Source organism: Myotis nattereri (assembly GCF_964212035.1).
Source record: "Myotis nattereri genome assembly, chromosome: 14".
Taxonomy (NCBI): Eukaryota; Metazoa; Chordata; class Mammalia; order Chiroptera; family Vespertilionidae; genus Myotis; species Myotis nattereri.
Window position 1 is genome coordinate 51,777,291 of NC_138089.1, and position 26,498 is coordinate 51,803,788.

The 26,498-nt window shown below is 38.1% G+C and overlaps 1 protein-coding gene across 5 annotated transcripts in view; it reads right to left on the bottom strand.

Annotated features, from left to right (window-relative positions):
* The window catches only part of LRRFIP2 (LRR binding FLII interacting protein 2), a 101,420-nt gene that overhangs the window by 64,256 nt on the left and 10,666 nt on the right, over window positions 1–26,498 (bottom strand). For all 5 annotated transcript variants that reach the window (XM_081106479.1, XM_081106477.1, XM_081106476.1 and 2 more), the window contains exons 2-3: window positions 21,620–21,761; window positions 339–425 (exon numbers count right to left, since the gene is read on the bottom strand). In XM_081106479.1, the coding sequence (XP_080962605.1) occupies window positions 339–425; window positions 21,620–21,709 (177 nt within the window). In that variant the 5' untranslated portion in view covers window positions 21,710–21,761. The remainder of the gene's footprint in view (window positions 1–338; window positions 426–21,619; window positions 21,762–26,498) is intronic.

The window sequence follows — 26,498 nt, forward strand, 5'->3', positions numbered from 1 at the left end:
TCTTACACGAATATTTTCTGCCGTTATTAAATATGCTTAAAAACTATAAGGTTGAGTAACGTCACAGTGCTTTACTGTGTAGATATCATAATATAATTAACTGAAATTCTAAGACATTTAGAACTACAGTAAATAACATAGCAAGAGTTATATGTGTTTGCCGTTATTATTTAAAACAAATTTCACATTTAATTTGCTGACGTATAATGGATTAAGATACAAACAACAGGTTACACTCTTCCCAGTGTTTCAAAGGGAACTAGATCTACTTCAGAAGTAAACTAGCCAAATATGTTTTTTGAGACTAGCATGAAATTAGGGTTATTCCCCTCAATTACCTCTTTTTGCTGTCGTTCCAGTTCTCTCATGCGTATATCTCTTGCTTCTGCCCGGGCAGCCCGTTTTGCTGCCAGCCTTGCCTCTGCCTGAAAAATAATATAAAGGTTCAGCTTTGTTTAAAAAGAGCTACCACCACTACCTCTACCCCAGGGGGGAGAATAAGGAACAAATAAGACACGACCTTCCATGGGGTGGAGACTGGGGAGGGCAAGATATCCTCTATCAGCAGTTTGACTGACTTCAGTCAACTCCTTATATACTCATTTCTCTCTCCAGTCCCAGAGTCTCTCCTGAAATCCAGGCCTTCACCTTTAACTGCTTGCCTTGATTACTCATTCAAAACATTTCACACAATTCATTATGTATCTCTCCAAACTTGCTTTTCCAGAATGTCTTTCCCTAGCAATTGAATCATACAAATTAGAAACATCAGAAGAAACCTCTATTTCATTTTGCACATTGCCAATGTCCAGTTCCCAAGTATTATCAATTCTCTACCACTGAGTTTCTCACAAACCTATCCTGGCCTTTTTTATTTCTGCTTGTTTCAGGAACACTTCATATGTCTCTCTCTTTAAATTGAGATATAATTCACATATTATCAAACTCACCAATTAAAAGTTTGGTTCTGTGGTTTTTTTAGTATATTCACAGGGTTGCACAACTATCACTACTAATTCCAGTACTTGCCCACGTGTACCAGTTGCTCCCATCTGTGGCCATTCCTGGGCTCTACTGTGCTCTATGAAGCCTCTCTTCAGACTGTTTGCTTGGCAGGAGTATTCTCTCTTATTCAGTTAAAATATTACCTTCTATGAAGGCCCGATTCCCTCTTTCATAGAGTAATGCTGTATGCACATGCCTCTACTGTGGCTTCACTATGCTGCATTGAAGTGACACGCTCTGTCACCCCACAACTTGCATGCCTCAATGTCTGCTAAGTAAACAAAAGAATTTCAAGCCACCAGCCGAAGTCTCAAGGAAATGAGACCAGGAAATAGCTTGATGCACCACATGAAACAAAAATCTTCTCTCTGGTTTCTATCCTGTAGTGGTTTCCTCTGTTCTTGGCCACATCCTAACTCTGATTTCAATCTCCCCTTCTGATATCTACAGCAGTTGTTTCTTCTCATTTGTTATATCCGTGCCCAAGCCTTATACTAAGAAGTGGTTCAGCCAATGTTTGAAAGGGTCTACTGTGTGTAAGCTATTATGCTAGATGCTAAAAATACAGAATAAGATATGACATCTCTGCCCTAAACAAGTTCACAATCTAATTGAGGGAGACAGAAACACAATGTTTACAAGGAGGGAAGCATGCAAGAGGGAGCAATTAAGTTATGCCTGGCAAGGTCATAGCAGGCTTCTAAGAGGAGGAGACAGTTTAATAGTTAACATTTATTCAACTACCCAATTTTGGAAATTTCCCAGTCAGCTTAACTGGCCTTTCAGTAGCAAAAACCCTAGGAAGTTACTGTAGTCTACCAACCTCCAGCTCTAAACACTGACATAAATTTTACACTGGCCTCTATCTTTTAAAAACCTATATCCCCACCCTGGCCAGTGTGGCTCAGTTGGTTGGAGGGTCATCTGTATAATAAAAGGTTGTAGGTTCGATCCCCAGTCAGGGCACATACCCAGGTTGCAGGTTCAATCCTCTGTCAGAGGGAAAGTGGGAGGCAACCAATCAATGTTTTTCTCACATCGATGTTTCTCTCTCTCTTTCCCTCACTTCCTCTAAGATCAATTAAAAATAAAAATAAAAAAGACTATACCCCCACTTTCCTTTATTTTTTTTAAGTATGCTCTGCCTTCTCTATCCCTCTATGACTAAGCACCACTTTATTAGTAGAGCTTGTATTTACAGAAAAAGACTACAAGTCTAAGTTAGAGAGCAAATACATTTTTAAATTACAAAGTATCAATTTCCTGGGAAAATTTTTCAAACCTCTTTTTTTAATTTAAGAAAGCCATAACAATGTGTAGGAGCTTTCATCTCCATGTATATTAATTAGCTTTGTACTTGTAGCCTCCCTTAGAAATTTATCAAGAAGGCCAATTTCATTCTTCTAATATCTGTAGCCACTTCTGCACAATAGATACTAAAATGGGACTTCCCTCATCAAACCAAAATTATAGATCATTGAAATCTATTCTCGAACAAAACTTCTTTTACAACAAAAGGGACAGGAACCTGACTACTGTGTAACAGAAAGAACGTGGATTTCTGAGCCACAAAAACACCCTTTCCCTCCCTTTGTCACTTAGTAAACTTGATCAAAACTCAGATGTTACTACCCTTGGACATGGTCCTGAAGAAGGAAGGCCCCTGGACAAGCTGGTTCTTTAGATACACTGCTACCAGATGTCTAAGGCAGCGCGGATAGGAGAGGCCAATCTAGCAGACAAAATGCGTGCTCTATACTTACACTCAGTGATTTTAACCTCTTCTTTCTCATGGCACACATAAACTAATTTTTAAATTCTGCAGCACACCAAAAAATATATTTTTTGCCAACGTGACAAAAAAATAGGTATAATTTTGATTCATTCATTGTTGCGTTGGCATTTTTTATTTGACAATCTAAGGAAAAGAGGTCAGTGCCCCTGACTAAATAGTCAGGTATTGTAAGTTTTAAAAATTCTTGCAGCACACCAGTTGAAAATTGCTGCTTATAAAAAGAAAAACAAGCAAAAAACCAACAAAACAAAACAAAAAGAAAATTGCTGCTTATAAAGATACATTTTTATACAGACCAATTATAGCTACACAAAGCATACTCCTGGGTAGTAACACTAAAATTCTCCCCTCAGAATACAATGACATGAAAGAGCTGCTACAGATTTAACACTACCTCCCAAATGTAAAATAAATGGGACATCACAATAAAAGACCACAAAAATTCACCCAAGTACAAAACAAAGTTGGATAAAAAGTTAAACAAAAAATTACCATTTGATCCAATAATTCCACTTCTGAGTACATAGACCAAAGAATTGAAAGCAAAGATTCAAACAAATATTTGTAAACCAATATTCATAAGCAGCAACATTAATAAGAGTCCAAAGGTGGAAACAACCCAACTGTCCATCAACAGATGAATGGATAAACAACGTGAGTTATACATGTGTATGGAAAAGGGTGCAGTAATAAACCATAAATTCTTTACTGTACAGGTCATGCCATGGTGGGTAGTCAGGCCCCAGACCTGTAACTTCTTTAGTGAAAGGTTTTTAAGCAAACCTTATCTATTGTTCTTGTGCATCAAGGTGAACATACCTTTGAAATGCCAGAAGTAATACCCTCCAAGGCGTGTAACCATGCTCAAGAAAGCACATAATCTGGTTAACTATCATGTAATCCAATCCCACCTTGCTTTCTTCCGCCTTCACATAATCTTCCTTACATTCCCTCCTTAAATTCTAAATGCATAAAAGAAACCGAAACTGTTATTCTGGGGAGCATTGAAATCTTGCTCTCTAGCATATGTTATTAGTTTTGACTCAAACTCAAAAATTTCCCATAGTTTGAGTGTTTTTACATAGCTATACAGACACATAAAATATTATTTGGCCTTACAAAAAAATAAACTTGACACATGCTAAAACATGTGCAGCCTCTACTGAAAACAGCTTAGCAGTTCCTCAAAACATTAAACATTGCTGAAACCGATTTGGCTCAGTGGATAGAGCGTCAGCCTGCGGACTGAAAGGTCCCAGGTTCGATTCTGGTCAAGGGCATGTACCTGGGTTGCGGGCACATCCCCAGTAGGAGGTGTGCAGGAGGCAGCTTATCAATGTTTCTCTCTCATTGATGTTTCTAACTCTCTATCCCTCTCTCTTCCTCTCTGTAAAAAAAAAAACCAATAAAACATATATTTAAACATTGACAATAATATCCAGCAACCACCTCCAGATATGCACCTAAGAACATATGTCCACACAAAATCTTGTACATGAATGTTCATTAGCAGCATTATTCACAATAGTCTAAAAAAATTAAAACAAGCCAAATGTTCATCACCTGATGAATGGATAAACAAAATGTGGTCTTATCCATACAATGGAATATTATTCAGCTATAAAAAGAAAAACTCATAGAGGCAGGCTACAACATGGATGACCTTAAAAACATGCTAAGTGATAAAAGCCATACACAAAAAGACACACTGCATAATTCTATTTATATAAAATGTGCAGAATAGACAAATCCAGAGGCTGGGACATGGGGAACATGGAGAGTGAATGCTAATCGTTATGGGATTTCTTTTTGTGCTGATAAAACGTTCTGCAATTAGAAAGTGGTGAGTGCTGCACATCCTTGTGAATGGACTAAACACCACTGAAATTGTATACTCTAAAATAACAAATGTTGATATTTAACTTATATCTCAATTTTAAAATTTTTAGCAAAGAGTACTGGGTACATAAAAAAAAATACAATGCCGAAGATAAACTAATAGTAAAATATGCAACATTTCAGTGCATAAAATTCAATAAATAAAACAGGAGAAAAGAAATCTATCTAGTGATCTAGTATGTTTGGAAAATGCCAACTTACACTTTTTTTTTTTTTAATCAGTCTTTATGAATTTCTAAGACAGGGATAAAATAATAAAGCATTTTTCAGACTTACATGACCACACTACGAAATAAACCCTAAGTAATTCTTCAAGGATTGCATTCCAAGGAACACATGTGGGAAATAATGATTAAACTTAATGGCAGCATACCAGAATCCAATTCAAACTATACTAAATTCTGTTAAGGGGTAACCTTACCTCTGATTTTAATATTTATACCAGAGGTTCTCAACCTGTGGGTCGCGACCCCTTTGGGGTCGAACGACCCTTTCACAGGGGTCGCCTAAGACCATCAGAAAACACATATATAATTACATATTGTTTTTGTGATTAATCACTATGCTTTAATTATGTTCAATTTGTAACAATGAAAATACATCCTGCATATCAGATATTTACATGACAATTCATAACAGTAGCAAAATTACAGTGATGAAGTAGCAACGAAAATAATTTTATGGTTGGGGGTCACCACAACATGAAGAACTGTATTAAAGGGTCACGGCATTAGGAAGGTTGAGAACCACTGATTTATACAATTAAAGTAACGTTATCAGAATAATCTCATAATCAAAACCCAAACTTTCAAAATAATATGGAAGATAATATAACTACTACCGTTTCAGCAGTTACCTAGGCAAAGCTAGATGCTTATTTGTCTTTAATCCACAAACTAACTCCTTGAGGTACGGAAAGGTTCAGTAACTTGCCCAACAGTCCTTGGCCAGCAAGTACTAGAGCTGAGATTCAAATCTAAGAATCTGACTCTAGTTAACACTCTTAACCATGTTGCCACACTTGTATCTTTAAACCCAAAGTATAAGAAAGAGCATATCCTTAGAGAAATAATAAAGGTTTACTTTGGTTAAATTATCCTAAGATTTTTCAACTTAACATAAATTCTTTCTTTTCAGAGAAATAGTACCATTCTGGTTCTTATTTCTTTGACCATGACTTTACTACCCCCAATGTAGGTAATCTCCTTTGCTGCACAGCCTTTCATCTTCTTATTCCATATTTTCACTTACCAGCCAATGAGAATGACTCAAATCTAACATCTCAACCTCTGACCAAAATCAAAGTCAACATTTCTGTCTAGTGGGTCTCTTATTAATAAACTTAGAGTGAATAAAAGCAAACTCCTTTTCCCCCAGTGAAGAGGGCTTCTCTATTTTCCAATCTACAGAAATGAAACCCGTGTTACATTTGTTCCAAACACAAGTTCTCGGGGCCTCCTACTTCCTAACCAAATCTTCCTGTTCAAGGTCCCTGGAATCCAATCTTTCATTTCCATTCCAACACTGTTCCTCTTCTAAGCATTCTGTTTCCTAATTCCAACTTCACTTTATCCATTTCAACTCTCCTTCCGCCCTTGATATTCCATACTATAAATTGTTGAATTAATCTGCCTGCAACACCAAGAAACAATCGAAATAAAACATCCTAAAGTAAAATCTGATTAGCCATAATATATTTTATGATGCCCAATATGCAAAAGCATCCTTATACTTTCTGAATTTTAAATGTGAATTCTGTTACTGCTTCAGATAAACACAGAACTAAAGTAAATTTGCTGTAGTTCCCAGGAGTACTGCAAATAAGCTCAACTAAGGCCAATCCTATTATAATGCTTCCATTTGTCCAGTAGGTCTACAAGCAAGGCAGGATCTATCCAATCCACTGGGCAGTGCTTACTGTTTCCTTGGAATATAATCCACAAGTCAAATTTCATTTGGGAGTATTATTGGGGGGAAAAAGCTATGTTTAGAATTATGTTATATAACAATAAACTAATATAAATTTATATATTGTTATCTAACATAAAGTCCATCCTCCCCAGGGAATTTGCCCAACTACCTGATCTCTCTTCTGTCTTTATTTTCCCGCTCTATTGGTTTGTTCCTCTCATCATAAGTAGGTTCAAAGCCTCTCTCTTATCTTTTAAAAAAACAAACGAAAAATACCATCTGGTTAAATTCCACCTTGTCTTCTCTTTATAACTAACTTTTCTACTGGCACCTCCCTCCTTAATTCTCACTCGCATCAAATGACTGCATTCTGGCTTCTGTCCAAATCACTTTATTGAAATTGCTCATGCAAAAGTAACTAATGACCGCTAACTACCAAACCTAGTAAAATTTTTCTGTTCTTATCTCACTTGTCCTATCTGACTTCAAACATCAATGATCACTCAATTCCTTCTTTAAAATCTCACCTCCTGACTTTCTGCAATACCAGTCTTTCCTGGTTTTCCTTTTGACTCTCTGACCTCTCTTCCTCAGAATCATTCATATATAGGTTCATTTCCCCCTGCTAGCTCCTTAAATTTAATATAATAAAAGCTTCCAGGCCTGATCTCACTTTTTTCACTCCATGTTCCCTGCCTGAGTAATATTGGTAGTTTGCAAATCTTTATGTCCAACCCAGCCTATCTTCCACAGTCCCTGATCGAACTGGCTCTTAAACACCTGGGCTGTGTGTCCCATTCCCCCACCTCTCTCCAACCATACTGCACTGTTATTCTGGTAGTTTCTCACATGGTTCTAGTTGTTTCATACCCCTGTGCCTGTAAAGTGCTTAGGAAACAATACACAACAATCCATAAAACAAGGGAGAACTTTTATTTATTTTTAAAGAATTTTATTGAAATTTAGAGAAAGAGAAAGGAAGGGAGAGGGAGAGAGAGAGAAGCATTGATGTGTGAGAGCGATGCATGCTCTCTACCGGGGATTGAGCCCCCCACCTGGGCATATGCCTTGACCAGGAACCAAACCAGCAACTTTTTAGTACGTGGGACAATGCCCAACCAAACCACACCAGCCAGGGCTATATTAGAACTTTTAGAAAATGAACAGGAAGAATATATTATTATTTTATTAAAGTGTTCTCCTGTTGTGGTGGGGAGATAGGCCTGGGAGTGGGGAGTGAAACAAAGGGCCCTGAACTTGGTTTATTATGTCTTCTTTCTCTCTTCCTCCCGCTTTGTAAAGAAAAGATCAGAAACAACTGTCATAAAATGTTGGTATCAGTTAATATTGGGTGGTGGACTCATGGACACATATATTATCATCAAAACCTTTCAGCATTTACTATTTTTCCAGAGAGAATAATACATCAAAACATACACTCCTGTATCTTTATAAAAAGGGGGTTACGTGGGGATAAGGACACATATGTAATATCTTAAACAATAAAAAATATATATATTTATTTTAAAAAAAACATTAAAAAAATCCAAAAAAAAAAAGGGAAACCTTGCCCTGATCGGTTTGGCTCAGTGGATAGAGCGTCAACCTGCGGACTGAAGGGTCCCAGGTTCAATTCCAGTCAAGGGCATGTACCTTGGTTGTGGGCACATCCCCAGTAGGGGGTGTGCAGGAGGCAGCTGATCGATGTTTCTCTTTCATCAATGTTTCTAACTCTCTATCCCTCTCCCTTCCTCTCTGTAAAAAATCAATAATATATATATTTTTTTTTAAAAAAGGGAAACCTCTAGTTTTAAAGCTTTTGCCTACTGTGATCATGTAACAGTTTTAAAGAGAGGCAAATTAAATTTCATAATGCACTGACTGAACCATGTCTGTAATTGTCAGCCTACATGTATATCCATAACATAAAACCCATGCAACTGGCATGAGTTATAGGTATAATCTGAACCTTTACAGACTATGCTTAAATTTCAAGGAATCTGAAACACAAAATTCTAAGAAGTAAAACATTCATGGAAAATGACTAATTCAGGTAGCTAAGACTCAGAGTTTACTGTGCTTAATTTTGTTTATTCTTCCATGGCACTCATGCCAAAAGAACCCTGAAAGTCAAATTAAGAGACATAATATTTATTGTGTTGCTATGGTTTCCAAATTAACAAATAAAAATCATCACTCGATTTCCTAGCAACATCCCTTTAGTAGAAAATCTTAGGTTGCATTTTTCTTAGATCTTACAATATAATTACATTGCACCACCTTTTTAAAAGCTTTAACCCATTTTCTTCTGCTGTCAAACTATATCTGCCTTTTATTCAAAGACCTTTTGATAGCAAAATATTCTTTTGGAATCAAAGAGGAAATTTAAGATTATAGACTTTAGTACTGAGGTCTAAGTACAACCCAATAAAAAGATAGTACAGGAAAACTGAAACTTTTAATCTACAATGACATATCTAACCAAAGGAGAAAATATGAATCAGTTCTAGCAGACATACTGGGAGTAGAGGGGAGGTTTTGCTAGTACAGTGTATTGTCTTTACATTTAGGTTAATGATACTATGCTATTTGAATTTTACCCCCAAATTCCTCTAAGTCACAGGAATGGTGAAGATTATGACATTGAACATTATACCAAATATTTTTCCAGTCATAATGACACAAAACTAAGTCTTTGCTTTTAATAATCCTCCCTTCATTCTGGTTAGAGGGACAAATCAAGGGACAGAGAGATTTGAGAGTAACACTGGATGAAATAAAGAGAGATCTGCCCTTGATGGGCATTGGCTGAATTCATGCACTAATACCGACAAAAGGAATCCCAAATGACTGAAGAACAACTTAGATTTACACTTTCAAAGTATTTGTCTAATAAAATCAATAAGTACAAAGAGGGGGGATATTTCATTTATTTTTTAACTGGGTAGAAATGGAAAGAAAAACATATACTTTTTAGAACTCTGAAAAAGTAACTCACATTTTAGAATCTCTTAAAAATTTTTGTGTACCATCACTGAGAACATTTAAAGGTATTTTAAATAAGAGCAATTCTGCCTCCTGTGGAGTTACTTTTTCAGACGAATCCAATTTGCATGGAGCAATCTGAACCAAACACACAATGATCAAAAAAGTGTCAGAGTTCAATGGCTCAATGGATAGAACGTCAGCCTGCGGACTGAAAGGTCCCAGGTTCGATTCCGGTCAAGGGCATGTACCTTGGTTGTGGGCACATCCCCAGCAGGGGGTGTGCAGGAGACAGCTGATCAGTGTTTCTAACTCTCTATCCCTCCCCCTTCCTCTCTGTAAAAAAAAATAAAATATATATTTTTAAAAAGTGTCAGAATTAAGAAAGACTCGAGACTGGACTTTGAAATCTTAGCTCTTTAGGGCTCTACTTGAGGAGTGATTTTCTTCAACTCTATACCTTCTCCCTAGGAAATTTCATCCACCCTCTTGATTTCAATTACCTTCTACATGCTGACAAGTCTCAAAAGATCTATCTTCAGCACAAACCTCTCCTTTGACCTCTTGGTCGACATTCCCAAAACTACCTCTTCAAAATCTCCACTTACATGCCTCACAGGCACCTTAACTCAACACATGCCAACACAAATACATGATCTTCCTTCCCCAAACCTCCTCCCCACTCTAATGTTCCCTACTACCCACCCAGACGCACAAGCCAAAACTTCCCCTGGCTGCTATACAACCATAGTCACACACTGAATGTCCAACTACTTACCTCTCCATTCCAACCACCTCTCATCATCCCCACTGTCATCACTCTAGGCCAAGCCACCACTGCCTCTACAAGTCTTATGAGTCCTCTCCCTCATCTACTGATGCCTCTTTCTGCTATAATATCAAACTTACAGTAAAGTCATCCTCATATGGCACAAATTTGATCATGTCGTACCACTACTTAAAATCCTTCAACGTTTTTCCACTGCTCTTATGATAGACCAAAATCCTAAACAGATTCTGTAAGTTCCTATCAGGGTTCTCAACCTTGCCCTATTGACAATTAGGCCAGTTAATTTTTCATTTGGGGGTGGTGGGGAAGGTTTACTATACACTGTAGGATATTTTAGCAGTATCCCTGGCCTCTACCCACAAATGTCAGGAGCACACCCCCTTGTCTCTCCTTCCACACCCCTTGTGACAGGCAAAAATATCTCCACACTGCTAAATGTCCCCTGGGGGACAAAATGACCCTTGGTTGAGAACCACTGGCCTGCATGTTCTGGCACCTGTAACTAACCTCTGGCTACTCTCCTTTTTGCTGTCTAGGTTATTAACAGTGATATTATGTGAGGCACAACAGATCAGAGTGCAGAAGCCCAAATGTAAATTTCAGCTCTACCTCTTTCTAGTAACTGCAAATTACTTCCCTTCTCCATGCATTGGATTCATCCTTGATAAATGAGAATAGTAGACTCAACAGAGTTATGAGGATTAAATACATTTAAAGTACTTAGAACAGTGCCTGGCTTATAACAAGAGCTCAGTAATGTCAGCTGTTATTTTTGTTATCTGAATTCTCAATATTCTTTCAGCTCAAAAACTTTTCCCTTAGAGTTCCCTCTGACTGGAAAGCTCTTCCCAACATCTGACAATTCCCTTCCCACCCACACCCCTGCCCCACCACCTAAATAATTGCACTCATCCTTCAAAAACCATTTGAAATCATTTCTCAAGAATGCCTTCCCAAAACCTGAGTTGTCCTGTCACACACTCTATAATAAAACCATTTACTATTCACGCAAAGCACTTGACACAGTTAAATTGTTCTCTCATTTCCAAGAATACCACTGATTGTGACATTCCCTGACATACAATGACAATCACAGCTTTCGATTTCAGAAAAGAAATCACCATACTAAATGTAGACATTAATTATGAAAGAAAAAAGGAGCTGAAAATTGAGGAACCAGTCCATTAGGTAATTACTTGCTTTATGTCTATTATCTTTTCTAGACTCTAAGCTACATAAGGGAAATGACATGTTAGCCCTTTCCATCCCATATCCTCTGTACCTGACACACCATCTGTGAAGAGTAGATGCTCAATAAACATTTACTGAATGAATGACGTTCAGAATTCATGGCTGTTTATTTGTTTTTAAGATTTTTTTATTTTTAGAGAGAGCAGAAGGGAGAAGGAGAGAGAGAAGAACATCAATGTGAGAGCAAAACATCAATCAGCCACCTCCTTCACGACCCCTGCTGGGATGGAACCCACAACCCAGGCATGTGCCCTGACTGGGAATAAAACCAGTAATCTTTCAGTGCACAGGATGACACCCAATCAACTGAGCCACACCGGCCAGGACCATGTTTTTAATTCTCACCCGAGGATATTTTTTCCATTAATTCTTAGAGAGAGTGGGGGGGGGGGGGGAAGGGGCAGAGAGAGAGAAACACTGATGTGAGAGAGACAACCTAGGTACATGTTGTTGACCAGAATCAAACCTGAGACCCTTCTGTCTTAGGGCCAACACTCTAACCACTGAGCAAACCTGATAGAGCCAGGCCATGTTGGAATAAACAAACAAAACAAAACAAAAAAACCTCTATTCTCTCCCAGCCAGGTGACTCAATTGATTGGAGTGTCACCTTGTACACCAAAAAGGTTGTGGGTTCAGTTCCTGGTCGTGGCACATACCTAGGTTGCGGGTTCAGTCCCTGGTCAGGGGGTGTACAGGAGAAAACCGATCTCTCTCTCTCTCTCTCTCTCTCTCTCTCTCTCTCTCTCTCTTTCTCCTCCTCCCTCAATCCCTCCCTCCCTCAAACCAATAAACATCCTAAGGTAAAGAATAAAGAACAACCACCCTATTCTCAAATAAAACATGGCATTAATGTTCTTAATTACTGCTGATTATAATTCTTCTCTGCATTCTTTAAAAATATTTTTATTGATTTTTAGAGATCAATTGAGCCACACAAGACAGGGCGAGTCTTTGCATTTTTAAAAGCTAGTATCCTTGCCCTGGTAGGTGTGACTCAGTGGTTAGAGCATAAGCACGAGTACCTATTCCCATAGGTTCAATTCCCAGTCAAGGGCACATACATGGGTTGCAAATTCGAACCCCACCCCATCAGGGTGCGTGTGGGAGGCAACCAATCAATATGTCTCTCTCAAATCAATGCTTCTCTCTCTCTCTTTCCCCCCTCCTCCTTTTGGTTCCTCCCCTCCCTTCTACTCTCTCTGAAAATCAATGGAAAAAATATCCTAGGGTGAGGATTAACAACAACAACAATAATAATAAAGCTGGTATCCCTGCTGTATTTTATCCTTAACTTGCCAAGACCTAAAAATGAATAAATTATTCAAATAAAATAGCAAGATAACGATGAAAAGATCATTAGCTCTATTGAGCAATCAAGACTATCATTCCATACAACAATAACAATGAACAATATCTTTTAAACTAAGCACAAATGTTCCTTTTATATCTTTCTCAGGCTGCGAAACCAAAAATTTTTGGTTCTCATTACTGGATGCCGACAATGGCTATTACCTCCTTAGGCAGCAAAATGAAATCTAATCAGTGTCCATTAACAAATAAATAGATAAACCATATTTAGGATATACATACAATGAAATATTATTCCGTCATATAAAGGAATTAAGTCACTTAAAGGGGGGTGCAGGAATGAAATTCTGATACATGCTAGAACATGGGTAAATTTTGAAGACAGGATGATAAGTGAAATAAGCCAGACACAAAAGGACAAATACTATATAATTCCACTTATAAAATATCTAGATAAGTCAAATGCAAGAGACTTATAGTAAATTAAAAGTCTGCCTGGCTGGTGTGGCTCAATGGTTGAGCACCAGATACCTATGAACCAGGAGGTCATGGTTCGATTCCCTGTCAGGGCACATGTCTGGATTGCAGGCTCAATCACCAGTAGAGGGCAGGCAGGAGGCAGCCGATCAATGATTCTCTCTCATCACTGATGTTTCTATTTCTCTCTCCCTCTCCCTTCCTTGCCTTCCTGTTTCTGAAATCAGTACAAACATATTTTTAAAAAATAAAATAAAATGAATGCTTAAAAAAAAAAGTTACCAGGGGCTGGGAGAGAGGGAAGTAGAAAGTTATTGCTTAATGCTTACAGAATTTCTGTGTAGAGTGATGAAAAGATTTTAGAAAGATAGTGGTGATGGTTACACAACAGAGTGAATGTAATTAATGGCACTAAATTGTAGACTTAAAAATGGTTAAAATGGCAAATTTTGTTATATGTATTTTAACAACTTTAAATAACTAATAATGTAATATACCAAAACCATTGGTATATTTGAATTACATACTTCCAATGGGTGAATTATGTTATGTGAATTATATCTCATTAAGCTATTAAAAAATGAAATCCGAAAGTTCTAGCAGCACAAATGTTGAACAGCCATAGAGCTTTCTTTCCTCCTTATTATTACAAGTAGGTTTATGCACCAAATATGTACAGGTGTAAATTCTGCTCAACAAAAATGTCTCTAAACACTATTTGCTAGACTCTAACTCCTATAAAACATGTTCAATTTCTATGCCTCTCACTGATTTTTTTAGAATTAAAAGAACTGTGCATTATGAGCATTAATTTTCTTTGGGTCATGGATCTTGAAAGAAATCACAGAATTTCAGAGCTGGAAGGATTCTCAGATCATCCAAAAACTAAGAGAGAGAGAGATCCAAGATGGTGGCGGAGTAGGTGGAAGTTGCACTCACCTCCTCTCAGGACCAAACTGGAATTACAACTAAAACATAGAACAATCAACCTGAATAACCAAACTGAAGACTAGCTGAACAGAAGTCTTATAACCAAGGATTTACAGAAGCCACATGGAAACTGGTAGGAAGGAAGAGATGAGAAGTGGGCTGGCCCCGCTCTCACAGATGGTGGCTGAGAATCTGGAAAGATCCCTCAGCTGCCAAGGTTCCCCCTTAGGAGCGAGGGGGTGTCAACGCCATGCCAGGCTCTGCTGCCCAGAGTGCCAGAGCCAGGAAGAAGCACCCACATAACATCTGGCTGTGGAGTTCAGTTGGCATTCTGTCCGCTAGGGAGATAGGAGTCTGCTTGAAACCTAGGCACCCTCTTTTTTTAAAAAAAAAAATATATATTTTTATTGATTTTTAGAGAGAGGAAGGGAGGGAGGCAGAGAGAGAAAAAAACATCAATGAGAGAGAAACATCATCAGTGGGCTGCCTCCTGCACACCCCACTATTGAGATGAAGCCCACAACCCAGACCTGTGCCCTGATAGGGAATCAAACCGGTACCTCTTGGTTCTTGGGTCAATGCTCAACTGATGAGCCACACCAGCTGGGCTAAGCATCCTCTTAAAGGGCCAATACACAAAATCTTGTTTGCAGCCACTCAACCTGAACTCATACCCTGCTGAGGGAGTCACCTGTCTGGGCCCAGGGTGTAGAGGTCTGGGCAGACTCAGAGTATATCAATGACTGAGTAGTGTGGCTCTAGGGTGGGAACTATTTCTCCCATCTTGCCAAGAACCTTACCAGTGGCTCCCCTTCACAAAGATGCACTAGTCCCACCCATCAAACTCGCAGCAGCCCCACCCTCTGGACTCCCAGAAAACCCTCTCTCCTGATTCCTGGCAGATCACCTTGCTGAGATAAAGCACTCCAAGAGATCCAGGCAAAATCCAAAACAAACTGAGATGTGGTTCTGGAACATAAGCCATTCCCCCGACCTTGCTGAGTGCCTGAGGAGTGCCTCCCCCTCACCAGAGATCTACTAGCCCCACCCTGTGGACTCCCCACAGTCCTGCCCTGCTGAGCTCAAGCTCTCCAGGAGGTCTAGGTAAAATCCAGGCCAGACTGATTGGTGTGGTTCTAGCACAGGGGCTATTTTTCCCTTGCACATTCAATCCCTTTGACCCTTTAGAGCCCTTCCTTCACACGGCCAAATCTTGGGCCCGATAAACTCTGCTGCCCTTACCCTGACAATTCCATGAGACCTTGTCCCACCATAAAAGTCTGGGGAAACCCAGCGGATGGCAGCAAGCCTTCATGTACCCTGGGACTTTTGCTAAGTGGCCTCAAATCCAGCACTGGCACCAAGTTTAAGACTGTATCAATCTAGTCAACATCGCTCACCCCTACCTCTGTGATTCACTGAGAACCTACCTCTTGCAACTCAAGTACTACCAGAGGCTCTTTCAGTGACAGAGCCTAACAGGCAGCCATTAGGCGGATCTCGGGGGTGCCTTGCTGACCTGCCCCTGGACTTAGTGCTGGTGGAAACCAGCCATGATGTGCAGCTTGGTCCTTCTCACGTACACCCAGGCACAGCAGAGGCAGCCACAAACCGTGGATCACTTTCTAGCTCCAAACAGGTTGCCCAGGACCAGACACAGACAGCATCTGACACTGATTTGCACCAAAGTCCCTCCCAAGAGTCCCAGAACAGACACATACATTGGCAAGCCTCAGTCAACATCAGAGAAGGATCCAATTAGCTACACAAGAGGCACATCCAAAGGGAGACCTCAGCAGTTACTGAACCTTGCTGAGGCAAATTCCACTAAGTGTGGTTAACACCTCACAGCAGCTGATACATTGTGGTCAGTGTCAATCCTCAATCAGCCAACCTGAGGGTCAACCCCACACATGAACAGGCTATTAGCAATCAAGACTCAATTACAACAGGAGGACTCACATAACCCACACCAGGGATATTTCTGGAGCACCCAGCTAAGGTGATCAAGGAGATTGTGCCACTGGTCACTTAAAAAAATGAGAATAGTTTAAGAGAACTTATAGACAACATTAAGTATAATGACATCCTCACCATGGGGATACTAGAAGAATAATGAGAGCAAGAAACTGAGAACCTATTTGAAGAACTAATGACTGAAAATTTCCCTAACCTGATGAAGGAAAAAGACATACAAGTCCAGGAAGCACAGCGAGTCCTAAGTAAGATGAACACAAAGAGGCCTACACCAAACACATCATAATTAAAATTCCAAGGGTCAAAGACAAAGACAGAATCTTAAAAGCAGCAAGAAAAAGACGGTTAGCCTCCCATAAGACTGTCAGCTGATTTCTCAACAAAACATATCAGACCAGAAGGGATTGGCATGAAATATTCAGTGATGAAAAGCAAGGGCCTATAACCAAGATTACCTTACCAGCAAGGCTATCATTTAAAAATTGAAGGTGAAATAAAGATATTTCCAGGCAACAAAACACTAAAAGAGTTCATCATCACCAAACCAGTATTTCAAGAAATGTTGAAGCGTCTTCATTAAGAAGAAGAAAGAGGAAAAAAGAGAAACACAGTTATGAAGAATAGAATGCCAATAAATATGTACTTATCAATAATCACTTTAAATGTAAATGATTTAAATGCTCCAGCCAAAAGACAGAGGACAGCTGAATGGATGAGAGAACAAGACCCATTTACAGAGGGAGGCAAAGTAGGTTTACAGTTGTTCATATGGAAAATAAAACAATAAGTAATAATATAAAAATATACACTAATAAAAGAGAAACACGCAAATTGGTGTCACTCCACTATGCCCACCAGCCAATCAGAGCGACTATACAAATTAAGCCAACAAAGATGGCGGTTAATTTGCATATGCAGGCATGGAGCAAAGACTGAAGGCTCCAGCTGGAGTGAAAAGTGAAGAGTGAAGAGTGAAGACTAAAGAGGCTTGGCTTCTCTGCTGCAGCTGCAGCAGAGAAGCCAGGCCTCACTGCGGCCAGACCAAAGGCCTGGGTCCCAGGTGCCGGAGGAAAACCAGTGCCAGCAGCCAGGGGAAGGAAGGCCTATTGTGTGAATCTTCGTGCAATAGGCTTCTAGCAAATAATAAAAATACAAGAATAAACTCTGTGTTTCACATACTCACAACTATATAAATACCCCACTGACATAAATGAATATATCTTCCAGACAGAAAATCAACAAGGAAAGAGCAGCCTTAAATGACACACTAGATTAGATGGATTTCATTAATACCTTCAGAGCATTTCACCCCAATGCAGCAGAATATACATTCTTTTCAAGTGCACATGGAACCTTTTCTAGGATAGACCACATGTTAGGACACAAAACAAGTCTCAATAAATTTAAGAAGATTGAAATAAAATATCAAGCATCTTCTCTGACCATGATTATATGAAACTAGATATCCATCACAAGAAAAAATCTGAAAAACACACAAACACATTGAGGATAAATACCATGTTACTAAATAAAAAATGAGTTAACAATGAGATCAAGGAAGAAATAAAAAGATATCCTGAAACAAATGAAAAGGGGAACACAACAAGCCAAAATCTAAGGGACACAGGGAAAGTAGTCCTAAGAGGGAAATTCCTAGCATTGCAGGTCTACCTCAAGAAACAAAATAAATCTCAAATAAACAATCTAACCTTACACCTAAAGTAACTAGAAAAAGAATAACAACATGGCCAGTGTGGCTCAGTGGTTGAGTATCAACCTGTGACCACATGCTCAGGTTGCGGGCTTGATCACCGGTAGGTGGCATGCAGAAGGTAGCCAATAAGTGCTTCTCTCTCATCATTCTGTCAATGTTTCTCTCTCTCTCTCTCTCCCTTCTTCTCTGAAATCAATAAAAATATATATTTAAAAAACAAACAAACAAAAACAAAAAACAAAGCCTAAAGTAAGTGGAAAGAAATAATAAACATCAGAGCAAAAAAACAACCCAAAATAGTCTTCATAAAATACAAAAGATCACTGAACCAAGAAGAGCTGGTTCTTTGAAAAGAGAAGACTAGATTAATAAACTTTTAACCAAATTCGTCAAGAAAAAGAGAGGACCCAAATGAATAAAATCAGAAATGAAAGAGGAGAAGTAACAGCTGACACCACAGAAATAGAAAGGACTGTAAGAAAATATTATGAACAACTATATGCCAACAAATGGGACAATCTGGGAAAAATGGATAAATTCCTAGAAACACACAATCTCTCAACACTGATTCAAGGAGAAACAGAAAATCTGAATGAACTGATTACATCTAATGAAACTGAAGCTATAATCAAAATGTTCCCAACAAACGAAAGTCCTGGACCAAATGGCTTCACAGGTGAATTTTACCAAAGGTTCAGAGAAGAACTAGCACCTATCCTTCTCAAACTATTCCAAAAAAATTCAAGAAGAGGGAAGACTGCCCTGGCCTGTGGGCTCAGTTGACTGGAGCACTGTTCCGTACACCAAAAGTTGGTGGGTTTAATTCCCAGTCAGGTCACCAGATTGCAGGTTTGATCCCCTTTTATGGTGCATACAGGAGGCAACTGATTGATGTTTCTTTCTCACATCAATGCCTCTCTCTCTCCCTCCCCCTTTCTCTCTCTTTAGAATCAGTGAAAACCATATCCTGGAGAAAGGATTTATTTAAAAAAAAAAAAAAAAAAAAAAAAAGAGCCCAGCCAGCATGGTTCAGTGGTTGAGCATGAACCAAGAGGTAATGGCTCAATTCCGAGTCAGGGCACATGCCCAGGTTGCAGGCTTGATCCCCAGTAGGGGGCATGCAGGAGGCAGTCAATCAATGATTCTCTCATCACCAAGTCCATCTCTCTCTCTCTCTCCCTCTCCCTTCCTCTCTGAAGTCAATAAAAATATTTTTAAAAAACTAAAATGTCCATACTATCCAAAGCAATGTATAGATTGAATGCAATTCCTATCAAAATACCAATGGCATATTTCATAGAATTAGAATAAACAACTGATTTTTATTATGTATATGTGCTGTGGAAAAGAGCACAACAATACAATTAAAAACTGGGTAGAAGATCTGAATAGCTATTTTTCCAAAGAAGACATAGTGATTGCCAACAGATACATGAAAAGGTGTTCAATATCACTAATCATCAGGAAAATGCAAATCAAAACCACAATAAGATACTGCCAAACACCTGTTAGAAAGGCTCTCATCAAGAGAACAAGAAATAATAAGTGTTGGCAAGGATGTGGAGAAAAGGGAACTACTGTGAACTGGTGAAATAAAAATTGGTGCAGCCACTATAGAAAACAACAAAGAGGTTCTTCAAAAAATTTTAAATAGAACTACTTTATGGTCCAGCAATTCCATTTCTGGGTATTTACCTAATGAAAACAAACAAAAAACAACAACACTAACTCAAAAAAGATATATACACCCCCATCCTCATTGCAGTATTATTTACAATAGCCAAGATATGGAAACAACCTTTTTGACATTTATCTCTCAGCTTCATCTGTTTCCTTATCTACAAATAAGGCGAATAATAATAATACCTACCCTACCTAACTCACAAGGTTATTGTGAGAACCAAGATATGGAAGTACTTTCAAAATCATGAAAAGTTATAGAAAACAATTAATGAAGGAGCTGGAGAAGATTCAGATCCAGTATAGCAGAGTGAGTGGTTGTATGCTCAGACTTTGGAGCCAGAGTTCATTTGTTTGAATCTAAGCTCTACTATTTCCTAGCTATGTGACGACCTTAGAAAAGTTACTTAACTTTTCTGTGGAATGGTTTCTTCATCTGTAAAATGAAAATAATAATAAAGCCAATCTCAGAATTTTGTGAGGATTGAATTAATTAATGCATTTTTAATAGTTAGAATAGTGTTTGTCACAGAATAAGTACTCAAATGTTGGATGTTAGAACTTTATAACAATTTTGTAAATGAAGCATCGTACCCTCAAAAAGAGTTCAAATACTTACTGACAGTACAAAAAGAGCCTAGCAGGTGCTGGTATCCTCTCCCCTTTCAGAAATTTGAGTACATGCCTCCAATTTTGGAAGTAAACATTTTACATAGTTTCAATTTTCAACTAAAACTACGAGGCTTCCAAAATACTTTACTTATGCAAATATTTAATATGGTTGTAGAGTAATAGCTACTTTATTTCATTTTAAAATATCCTTTACCTTTTTATTTAAAAATATCTGATTTTTAAATTTTGTTAAAGTAATATAAATTTTGTCATCAATTTTCAGATTACTTTTCTTTGCTTCAAATATTCTCCTACAGAATTTGACTTCTAATTCAAAAGCTATCTGAGTAGCTTAAAAGAGGAAAAATGTAACAATGAACTGGCCAAAAAAGACTGTGTAATATGTCAAAAGGAAATAGCACTAGTTCGAAATGAGTTATTTACTAAGAATAACTAAGAGGAAGTGATGAGGGATTAATTCTCACACAAAAAAATATAATTTAATAATGCAGTACTCTAAACAATTCAAATACTACATTAGTTTATGGGCAGGTCTGCAGCTATAGATAGAGTCAGAGTCTGAAATAAAGTTGGCACCTCACTAAGAAATCACAGCTAGGAGTTATCTTAAATTTCTAATATGCAACAGGAAATGTTGCTAGTGATTCAACAGGTGACACCCCTTCCTTTTTTTTTTCTTTTTCTGAGTTGTCAACAAAATGAAACAGAAAATGCTCCAGAAGCCCTGCTACTAGCTAAAAATTAAACATAAAAATTCCACTGCAATATTTAAAAAAACAGCTAAGACACTGAATCTGAGCAGATACCAAATAAGGATTATTTCTATCAACATTTATACAGTGCCTCCTGTGTAATATACATATTAACTGTATATAGCCCAATGACATCTATAATCTAGTTATCATATTTTCAAGATTCTAATTACCTTAAGTTTCAATATGAAGATTAATTTTAAATTTCAATATATTAGGACTATAATTATAATTATAAACATCAATATATTAGTTCTAGTACCTAGAACTCACATTATCCACAAAAAGAAAATGAAAAATTAATTTAAATGAGTTGAATAAATATCCAAGTAAAGAGATGGCAACTATATTTTATTCTAATACAGTATTTCAGAAGTCAAATACATTATTTATAGCAAACATTCTGAAACTAGCTCAATGAATGAACGTCTATAACTCTCTAACCCCAGCATTTTTACAACATTCTCATCTGTACATGTCAGTGTTGAGAGGGGGTTTTCCACACACACCTCTCTGGCAATGTTACTCAGAGCTTCATCTTCTGCAGAAAATCGGTCTTTCACAGGTGTCCTTTTCCTTCCAGAACCAGGAGTCCCCATCTTGTCTTGATGGTCTTTTAACTCTGAAAGATAATTCAGTCTGTTTTCAGCCCTGAAATAAACAGAAATAGAATAATTTAGGATATTTCTCTTTGTGCAGTTTTAACATTCATTTATACATTCACTTTTTAAAAAGAGAAATATTTATGTATATACATATAAATTAAAATTAATCATGAAATACTTTTTCTCATTATCAAATTATTCCAATAATATTTAGAATATTTAATTTTATACTAATTACTGAACCTCTCAAAACTTTTTTACTATACTACCCATGGCAACCTATGAGAACGTGTTATTACATTAGCCTCAGAAAACTGCAGTCAACAGTCATTTTACTTGTTTAAAATTACTACAGCTATTTCTAAAATCTATTTCCATTCTAGAGGCTAGAGGGAGGGCAGAGAGGAATTTCAGAAAAGTCCTTCAGCCTAAAGCTTTGAGAGAACCCATTCAAAATATTTTAATGTAGGCCTTAAAGTTACAAAGGTAACTTGGCTTTTTAGTGTAATTTTAGAAAATTCCAATTAACCCATTACCACATAAAGGTCAAATGAAGGTTTATTTTATTGCAAGTAACAATAACCAACATTGTCTATCACCAAATATCTGAGTCCCTGCTATTGCCAGGTAGTATGGAGGTACCAAATATAGTGATAAACAAAACTGAAGTAGGCCGATGATTAAGAATATATTTATGGATCCATTATTGTTGTAAGTATTATAGGTCTATTTTTAGAAGAAAATACAAGAGAAGAAAAATTAATCCTTCAAGATTAAATAACAAAGATGATTACAAAAAAGACCATCTAACTGCCTTTCTAACACAAGGTACATATTTGAAATTAAAGATTCTCATGGGAGTTGCATCCCAATTTGTATGAACTTCCACTTCTTGAGGAATACAGCTCATGTAGCTAAACACCCATTAACTTAAAATTTTTCTAATTTTAACACAATAAATTTGCAAAACTTCATTACACTGTGAGTCACAAAAGAATTCTCAAGTAAATTTGTCCTAACAGAATAAACTATATTAAAACTATAAGTGACTTTAATGTACTGGAATTTACTTGATTCAGGCAAAACAAAACAAAACAAAACCACTACATCAATCTATCCACTCTTCCAAAAAAGTATTCTCCAATGAAAATTCCAGCCATTCTCATTTTATCTGGCATCATTTCTTATTCCCCATATGTTAGTCAATCAGAATGAAGAGTGATGATAGTTTATTACTCTGCCATAGAAAATATATCTGGATATAAGAAAAGAACTCATTTAAATGGAAACAAACAAAAGAATGAATGTCTAAAAGTAGCAGCCGATAAATCTGAGCTACTAATCAGGAGAATTTCTGAAAAACACAACTTTCTCATTAGTCTCCCATCCTCTTCATCCTTAGCATAATTTTAAAGATCGTTCAGCCGAAACCGGTTTGGCTCAGTGGATAGAGCGTCAGCCTGCGGACTGAAAGGTCCCAGGTTCGATTCCGGTCAAGGGCATGTACCTGGGTTGCGGGCACATCCCCAGTAGGAGATGTGCAGGAGGCAGCTGATCGATGTTTCTTTCTCATCGATGTTTCTAACTCTCTATCTCTCTCCCTTCCTCTCTGTAAAAAAATCAATAAAATATTTTTTTTAAAAAAAAAAGATCGTTCATAGCTTACTTAATAGTAATGGTGCACAAATATTAATCACCTACTGAGAAAAAAAAGCAGCAGGCAATACAAAGTTCCTTTTCAGACTAGAATGACAATTTAGCTAACATACTACTGGGTATCATCCAATTATTGTCCTTCAGCCAGCTTTCAAGGACACACTGAAAGACATTTCACAGAAGCATGAGACAAAAACGTAGGCATTTTCTAATTCTAGACACACAAAAATAATTACAGAAGAAAAAAGATGTTGCTGAAAGTATATGCAACAGTAGTTTCATTAGGAGGATAGGATTACGGATGCTTTTTTTTTTTGCTTTTTCTTGATTCTCTAAAATTTCAATAGCACTGGAGAAAGATACATGCATTTTTAAAAATTAAAACATTCAAATCCAAGGCTCAAAGAATAAATTGGCCTCAAAGTGGATCACAACCAAATTAGGCACAATATACTATACAGCTGAGGCATACTACCTGAAGCCAATGATAATGGTACACTTTTGAATACACTTTTTTCTTCTCTTTCCCCAGAATCCATTTTGCTTCTTTCTTAACTAGTACTGCCATAGACTTTAGACCTGCCAGGATATGCCTAGCACACAGATTTACATAAAGAATTACCTTGGCCCTGGCCAGGTAGCTCAGTTGTTTAGAGCAATGTCCTGACATGCCAAGGTTTCAGGTTCGATCACAGGTCAGGGAAAATACAAGAATCAACCAATGAATACATAAATAAGTGGAACAAATGTCTCTCTCTCTCTCTCTCTCTCTCTCTCTAACTCTAAAAGAATCAATAAAAAATTTTAAATTATCTTTTCTTACAAATGCCTCAAAACAAAACTGTTTCTTTTTTTTTTTTTTTTTTTTTTTTAATATATTTTATTGGTTTTTTACAGAGAGGAATGGAGAGAGATAGAGAGTTAGAAACATCGATGAGAGAGAAACATCGATCAGCTGCCTCCTGCACATCTCCCACCGGGGATGTGCCCGCAACCCAGGTACATGCCCTTGACCGGAATCGAACCCGGGACCTCTCAGTCCGCAGGCCGACGCTCTATCCACTGAGCCAAACCGGCTTCGGCCAAAACTGTTTCAACAAGCTTCAGGCTAACCAGTTTGGAGAGTAAGATGACAAAAGGAAGGGACAGCGGAAGAGGATAAACAGGAAATGGGAATAAGTTCTTGCCTGTCTTCCTTGTCCTACCTACAGAGGGTATCTAGGTTTTTATGTGATTGGCCAGGTCTTATCACCTTTTTCAACTGCACAAGAGGCAGACCAACCATTACCAATTTAATAAAATAATCCAGTGCTTCGAGCCGGTGTGGCTCCATGGTTGACTTATAAACCAGGAGGTCATGGTTCGATTCCCAGGCACGGTCAGGGTTGAGGCTTGATCCCCAGGGTGGGGCATGCAGGATGCAGTGGATCAATGATTCTCTCTCATCATTGATGTCTCTGTATCTCTCTCCCCCTCCCTTCCTCTTTGAAATCAATAAAATATAAAATTAAAACAATCGAGTGCTTTTGAAGAATTATATTATTTGTACTCTGTAGGCAGGCATCCTTAAAGGTGTTCAGCTCCTATGCAATCTATCTTCTAATAACTCCAGAACATTCTATATCAGTGATAGGAGAAAACCTTAGAAGAAATATTTCTGGCATAGGCAATGGAAAACTGCTTTTCAACAAAATGATAAAAATAAGGATAAAGACTCAAATATATTATTTCTGTTTCTTATCCTAAAAGGACTTTCAGTAAGTTTCTATCCCAAAGGACACTTTCCTGAGGAGCCATGTTACTCTCTCCCAGTTTTTCCTTAGTGGTATCGACTACACCAAGAGCTAAACCTTGGGATGTGAGGGCAATCTGGCTGCGACATCTGTCACCCCATTGATCGCCAGGGTTGACTCGGCTGATCTGGCTGGCTAGGCGGGTGTCCTCCTCCTCCCTCACCGATCCATGTGCGTCCCTCCCGAAGCTGCGCGCTCGGTCGAAGAGGACGACCTTCCCCTCGAGGAGAGGACCAGTCTTCGGTCAAGGGTATACGAGTAGCTGCGCTCCCCTGCTAGAACCTCCAAACAAGCTCTCAATGACCAATAGCTAAACCTTTACACCAACAAAAACAAAAGGCCTGCATTTTGTCCAGTCCTTTACCCAGACAATGTCAAGCTGATTTTTTCCAGATGGTTTTGTCATTACGTATTGGTCTATCTAAGGCAGCGGTTCTCAACCTGTGGGTCGCGAGCCCTTTGGCGGTCGAATGACCCTTTCACAGGGGTCGCCTAAGACCATCCTGCATATCAGATATTTACATTATGATTCATAACAGTAGCAAAATTATAGTTATGTAGCAATGAAGATAATTTTATGGCTGGGTCACAACATGAGGAACTGTATTTAAAGGGCCAGAGGGTTGAGAACCACTGATCTAAGGTAAAGAAGGGAAGTACCTTCAGAATGCTGTGGAATATAAACCTTCCAAAATAGATACATCAGGAAGGCTTTCTCTTCCCCAATGATCTTCTCACATAACACATTTCTGAAAAACAGGCGTTTTGCCACATTAAGTGGCACTTCAATCATGAGATTGTTCCCTTTTGTGAGAACAGAATGTGTATGTAATGTCAGTATGTCACATTCTAAATACAGCACACTTAGTTCTGTCTGGATACTGATAGTTGCAGTTCCCTCATATCTAAGCATTTCATCATGGAAAACTCAAAACACTGGCATGGTAACAACTCTGCATCAGAGTTGTCATTACAGATAACTCTGGTCTGCACAATGAAACACTTGGTAGTTATTCATAAGCAATTCACGGTATCTGGGATGGCACCTGAACTAAAGGCAGTGTGACTGCAGTTGTTCCCACTGAACGGGATTTCAAGTGAGAGGGCGTGAGTTCATCTGATTGCACAAGCAACTGCTGCACTGTCCTTCCTACTGCCTGAGCCTTGGTTTCTTCATCTGTAGAGCATAAACAACTGTCCCACTATTTAACATGGTTAATGTGAGGCTCAAAGGCATTAAGTGCAATCACTTAATAAACTTATAAAGCACCATAATTGTTTAAAGTATCTTGAATTAACTACCTCTTTTACATATTTAGTTTATGAAGCTGATA